This window comes from Sparus aurata, chromosome 24 (genome assembly GCF_900880675.1).
Source record: "Sparus aurata chromosome 24, fSpaAur1.1, whole genome shotgun sequence".
In the NCBI taxonomy this organism is placed as follows: Eukaryota; Metazoa; Chordata; class Actinopteri; order Spariformes; family Sparidae; genus Sparus; species Sparus aurata.
The window spans coordinates 14242819-14249943 of record NC_044210.1 but is presented as its reverse complement, the minus strand read 5'-3'; the positions used below and the strand labels follow the sequence as shown (position 1 = coordinate 14249943).

Genomic DNA, 7125 nt, shown 5'->3' with positions numbered 1-7125 from the left:
AACCTTCGGAAGAAGTTCCAGTGTGTGTTTGAGGGGATCGCTAAAGCAGGAAACCCAACCCTTCTGAATCAGATCTACACAGAGCTCTACATCACAGAGGGAGGGACTGCAGAGGTCAATGATGAACATGAGGTCAGACTGATTGAAACAGCATCCAGGAAACCACACAGACCAGAAACAACAGTCAGACAAGAAGACATCTTTAAAGCCTCACCTGGAAGAGACGAACCAATCAGAACAGTGATGACAAAGGGAGTGGCTGGCATCGGGAAAACAGTCTTAACACAGAAGTTCACTCTGGACTGGGCTGAAGACAAAGCCAACCAGGACATACAGTTCACATTTCCATTCACTTTCAGAGAGCTGAATGTGCTGAAAGAGAAAAAGTTCAGCTTGGTGGAACTTGTTCATCACTTCTTCACTGAAACCAAAGAAATCTGCAGTTTTGAAGAGTTCCAGGTTCTGTTCATCTTTGATGGTTTGGATGAGTGTCGACTTCCTCTGGACTTTCACAACACTGAGATCCTGACTGATGTTAGAGAGTCCACCTCAGTGAATGTGCTGCTGACAAACCTCATCAGGGGGAAACTGCTTCCCTCTGCTCTTCTCTGGATAACCACACGACCTGCAGCAGCCAATCAGATCCCTCCTGGGTGTGTTGACATGGTGACAGAGGTCAGAGGGTTCACTGACCCACAGAAGGAGGAGTACTTCAGGAAGAGATTCAGAGATGAGGAGCAGGCCAGCAGAATCATCTCCCACATCAAAACATCACGAAGCCTCCACATCATGTGCCACATCCCAGTCTTCTGCTGGATCACTGCTACAGTTCTGGAGGATGTGTTGAAGACCAGAGAGGGAGCAGAGCTGCCCAAGACCCTGACTGAGATGTACATCCACTTCCTGGTAGCTCAGGCCAAAGTGAAGAATGTCAAGTTTGATGGAGGAGCTGAGACAGATCCACACTGGACTCCAGAGAGCAGGAAGATGATTGAGTCTCTGGGAAAACTGGCTTTTGATCAATTGCAAAAAGGAAACCTGATCTTCTATCAATCAGACCTGAAAAATTATATTGTCGATATCACAGCAGCCTCAGTGTACTCAGGAGTGTTCACACAGATCTTTAAAGAGGAGAGAGGACTGTACCATGACAAGGTGTTCTGCTTCATCCATCTGAGTGTTCAGGAGTTTCTGGCTGCTCTTCATGTCCATCTGACATTTACCCACTCTAAAGTCAATCTACTGTCAGATGAAGAGCAGTCAACATCCTGGTGGTCTGATGTTTTTCGGGGCAAATCAACACGTTTCTACCAGAGTGCTGTGGACAAGGCCTTACAGAGTCCAAATGGACATCTGGACTTGTTCCTTCGCTTCCTCCTTGGTCTTTCACTACAGACCAATCAGAATCTCCTCCGAGGTATGCAGACACAGACAGGTAGAAGCTCAAAAACCAGTCAGGGAATAGTCGAGTACATGAAGAAGAAAATCAGTGAGAATCTGTCTCCAGAGAGAAGCATCAATCTGTTCCACTGTCTGAATGAGCTGAACGATCATTCTCTTGTGGAGGAGATCCAACAGTACCTGAGTTCAGGACGTCTCTCCACAGATGTACTCTCTCCTGCTCAGTGGTCAGCTCTGGTCTTCATCTTACTGTCATCAGATAAAGATCTGGATGTGTTTGATCTGAAGAAATACTCTGCTTCAGCGGAGGCTCTTCCGAGGCTGCTGCCAGTGCTCAAAGCCTCCAACAAAGCTCTGTAAGTTTCGAGCAGATTTTTTTCAGAATACAGTAACTGTGCTGTTACAATCGCAAGTGGTATTATTATCTTCTTCTTCCGGTCATTATTCTTCACCCAGACTAAGTGGCTGTAACCTCTCAGAGAGAAGCTGTGAAGCTCTTTCCTCAGTTCTCAGCTCCCAGTCCTCTCGTCTGAGAGAGCTGGACCTGAGTAACAACAACCTGCAGGATTCAGGAGTGAAGCTACTTTCTGCTGAGCTGAAGAGTCCACGCTGTATCCTTGAAACTCTCAGGTAAGGATTCATTACTTCATTTCATTTTTTCATGTTACTTCACAATTGGTGCAGGTCTAGATAGATAGACAACACATAATGATAATAACCAAAACAAAAGTGTAAAGTAACTAATGAAAATCAGACAGTGCTTTTGAATGATGGTTCAACAGAATAATTTTAAAAAACAAACTGATGAAACTGGCCTCGACAAAAATGATGGTACCCCTAGAAAAGATTAAAAATAATTTGACCATGTTCACATGTTCAACTAAGTTATGTCCTGTAATTAGCATCACAGGTGTCTTCAAACTCGAAATCAGTCAGTCTACCTATTTAAAAGGTGAAAAGTAGTCTCTGTGCTGTTTGGTATCATGGTGTGTACCACACTGAACATGGACCACAGAAAGCTAAGCAGACCGTTGTCTCAGGAGATTAGAAAGAAAATCATAGCCAAGCAGCTCCAAGCAGCTAGATGTTCCTGTGACCACAGTAGTACATATTATTCAGAAGTTTAAGGTCCACAGGACTATAGCTAACCTCCCTGGACGTGGCCACAAGAGGTAAATTGATCGCAAATTGAAGAGACAGATAATACGAAATGTAACTAAAGAGCCCAGAACAACTTCCAAAGAGACTAGAAGTGAACTCAGAAGTCAAGGTACATCAGTATCAGATCGCGCCATTTGTTGCTGTTTGAACCAAAGTGGACTTCATGGAAGACGACAGAGGAAGACTCCACTGTTGAAAGCAAATCACAAGAAGCAAGACTGCAATTTGTCAAAATGCATATTGACAAACCACAAAGCTTCTGGGAGAATGTCATTTGGACAGACGAGACAAAACTAGAGATTTTTGGCAAATCACATCAGCTCTATGTTCACAGATGCAAAAATGAAGCATTCAAAGAAAAGAACACTGTACCTACTTTGAAACATGGAGGACACTCAGTTATCTTCTTGGCTGCTTTGCTGCATCTGGCACAGGATGTCTTGAATCTGTGCAGGGTAAATAACTATGCCTAGCGTCAGAAAGCTTGGTCTCAGTCACAGGTCAAGGGTTCTCCAACAGGATAATGACCCAACACACACAGCTTGCAACACCTAAGACTGGCCAAGAACAAAACACTGGACTATTCTGAAGTAGCCTTTTATGACCCCTGATCTAAATCCTATTGAACATCTGTGGATGGAGCTGAAATATGCAGTCTGGAGAAGGCATCCTTCAAATCTGAGACAGCTGGAGCAGTTTACTTACAAGGAGTGGGGCAGAATAATCCTGGATCACATATGTGCACTGAATCATCAGAACCCTCAGCTGATCTGTGATGTGTTTTGTTTTGTGTGTCTGCAGGCTGTCAGGCTGTCTGATCACAGAGGAAGGCTGTACTTCGCTGGCCTCAGCTCTGAGATCCAACCCCTCCCATCTGAGAGAGCTGGACCTTAGCTACAATCATCCAGGAGACTTAGGAGTGAAGCAGCTGTCTTCGCGACTGGAGGATCCAGGCTGGAGACTGGACACACTCAGGTATGTAGGGTCCTGCTGCAGCCACAGACAGTCAGTGTGAGACTCTATATCTTGATTGTAGAAGGTTCAGTGCTTGCTTCACCTCCAGTTGTTCAGTTCATTTGAGGAGAAAAGGTAGCATAGCACTAAGCCAAGAGTTACAAGCGAGGAGAGGAAGATGAGAAGAACAGGTGAAGATCAGTGACCAGGGGAGTCTTGGCACAAACACTAGAGTTACACCTCTTTCTTCAGACTAATTGAGTGCTCATTCAAAATGTGTCTGTCTGATTTCTTGGCCTCTGGTTTTGCTGCTTGATGAATCGCTCATCCAAACTACTTCACACTCCACACTGACTTCAGAGGATTATCAAAACATTAACATTAAATCTAATTTCCATACGTCACTGTTGTGTTATGATATTAATAATAACAACGAACCTTCTGTGTCAGATGTCTAATCAGAAAATACTGAACCTCAAATTCAAAAGATTTCTTTGACACATAAATGAATTTAATCACTGAATGTCATAGAAACTGGAGAATCAGTGTTTTTGCCAAAGTACTTGACTTTGAACTTAAAATGGTTCTGGCATGGATCTTTATCAAGACTGGAGTAATTACATTCTAGATCATCACTGACAGTTTATTTGTGCCATAGTATGAAACGATTAACAGACTGTAACAACTGTCTGTGGCATCAGTTTAAAGTGAACAGAAGATATAAAACAGTCCAATAACGACGTCAGATGACAGTAGGTGGAACCTTCCTGTCACATGACTGTAACAGCAGCAGTGAATATATTAATTTAATATGGACTCAGTGGTGCCGTCTTGGCTCCAGTCATGAGGAAACTGCTACTCTAGCTGACAGCCTGAAGGGGCAGGAAAGTGTCAGTGTTTTGCACCATCAGCGAAATCAAAGAACAAAAGACAAGAAAAGATTCAGTGATCAATTATCTGCTCCATGGATTAATATGATATTTGACCTGTGCAGAGCTGCAGCTCTCTACAGTAGTTGGTGGACCTCTGGTTTAATGCTGTTGTGATTTACTTCAGCCTGGCTCAAAACTGTTGACTCAGTTTCACTCTCAGCCCTTCTGGAATCTGTTAAGGTTCTGCTAGTGGAAATCCAATGTTTCCTGATTTTGCTGCTTCAAAATAAAAGCTTTCAAATAACTACATAATGTTCGGAAGTATTAAATGCAGGAAGATGGCGTGAATGGACTTTTAATTTATCTTCTGTGGCAGCAAACAACACATGGTTTCAGTCACTAACTGAGTCTATCCACACACTTTATGACGACTACAGTAATAACAGCAGCACTTTACTGTGACTGCAGCAATGTGTTTGGAGCTCTGTCACACACCGGAGAGACTGACTCCCTACCAACACAACACAGAATAGTGTTTGTTGTCACAAGCTATAGGGCTGCAGCTATCAACTATTACGTTTTCCTCTTTAGTCTTGTTCAGTTCACTTTCAAACCACTTTCCAAATTGTGAAAGCAACATAAATGTATTAGAGGTGATGAAATGTTTCCAGTATAACATGCATCACGATGCAGAGACAGAGCATAATCAAACATGAAAGACAGTGCAGATGGATACAGGTTTTGTTTGATGATTGTAAAGATGCAGCTTTTATTTTTGTAGACTGCTGAGTAACAGGGGAATTTACATGATGAATAGTAGCCGTGTGCAGTGATATAGATCAGTATGGAAGACGAACACTGAGATGCATCGAGACTCATCGACAGATGAATTGTAATGGAATCGTGAGGCCGGTGAAGATTCACATCTCTAAAATGTTTGTTACATGAAGAATGCAAAGGTAAAATATAGTTTGTTTTCTAGAGTGCACATAGTGCTCCTTCATCCTCCACCATTGATAGTGGCCTCGTGTGTTTTAGCAGCATACTGAGGATAAGTCAGTCAGAACAGCTGCTGGCTGTGATGTCATGGGGCGTCCTTCCTCACAACGTAGTCACCCATGTTGACTTGTTTCTTTGTGAAGTGACAGACAGAATATTATATAATATCAATTTGCATAGTAGCACAATTCACATGAAGCTCTGTGAACTCAGTACACACCTTGTTTTAGTTAATATCTACTGATGAAAAGGGCAAATACAGATCAGGCCAATAAAACACAACAACAACAGAGCAGCATTTTGTCACAAAAAAATATAAACATATTAGAGAAACACATGTTAAACATGTAATAGATTGCAAAGGGTTTGTTGAGCCAGTAGGCTATGTTGTGTTTTGATCTACTGAACTAGTCTTTACACTACAATGTTCTTCTTCTTTTCTAGCTAAGATAAATGTACATTGTGAATGCAGCCTCCGCCACGTCTTTTTGAATATGAAGTGAAGCAGCTCGCTCCGTGCCACAGCGCCTGCATTGCAACGTTAACCAACCAATCCAAGATGAAACTTGTCAGCAACTATTTTTATAAACGATTTAATCGCTTAGTTGTCACGGCCCTAAAACGTTCTACTATTGAATTCAAATGGAACACTGCACTTATTTGAGTCCTCAGCAACAAACCTGCCAGGTATAAAGTATATTGGATGAACAGTTCTGGAGACATGTGAACCACAGACAGAAAGAAAGACAGGTTCCTAGCTTCATAGTCAGATGTTCCTCTGGTCACATCTGGACACATCATGTTCACCACAGCATTTTTCAAACTAAAAGACATTTTCTGTCATTGTTTCTGCTTTTAATGGCATCAAACATGACATGAAATTCTCCTCACGGTAACTATTACTGCTGTAATATACATCAGATATCAATCCAGCACCAAACTATAGTAACATGAACATGTCAACACATGAAACCATGAAACTGTTTCTATCACAAACAGGTTCAGTGACACTTGTGAGGTTCTGGAGGGAAACAGTCTGGGAGTCTCTGTCACTTGGTTTTGTGGCAGAGGTCGGGAACCAACGTCCAATGTTTTCTGATTGATTCATTACGTATAAATTGTATTTGTTTCTTTGCACAGTAAAACAAAGCAGCAGAAACACAGCAAGAACAAAAAGCAGACTGTGCAGCTGAGATTCAGAAAAGCCCCCCAAGCTTCACACAGGGATCATTAAGCACAAGTTGACATTGGATCAAACAGCAAGCGTAAGGTCGCCCACAGGAAACAGCAACAACATCCAATAAAATAAAGATGAAGTGATAAATCCAACAGGAGGTTTGTGTGTGTTCTCAGATGTTGTGGTCCTCTTTCACACACACCAACATCCTGTGGCTCACTCTCAGTGTGTGAGGAGAGTGGCAGAGGTGAAGAGGTTCAGGGAGAACAGGGAGAAGCAGCCTGATGGACAGATTGTGTTTCTGTGTATGAGAGTCATGTCATGTCCATGTTGCATGCTGAAAGAGGATGTGCTGCTCTGACCCCCCTCCTCCTTTCAGGGTGGAGCCTGCCGGAGTGCGATGGTTGACACCAGGTCTGAGGAAGTGTGAGTGTCTTTTTACTTTGATTCATGAAAACACTGTGACAACACTCATTCACATCTGTGATGTCATCATCACACTGATGACACATTAATAACTGCAGCTGTGTTGTGTCTTTTTCTCTCCATCAGATTCCTGTG

The 7125-nt window shown here is 42.6% G+C and overlaps 1 protein-coding gene across 1 annotated transcript; it reads left to right on the top strand.

Moving 5' to 3' along the window:
• LOC115576500 (NLR family CARD domain-containing protein 3-like) lies at positions 1 to 1761 on the top strand (the record flags this gene model as incomplete). The annotated part of the gene is made up of 1 exon (XM_030409044.1): positions 1 to 1761. A coding segment is annotated over one exon (1761 nt), but the record flags the coding sequence as incomplete, so codon positions are not given.
• Positions 1762 to 7125: the final 5364 nt, after the last annotated feature.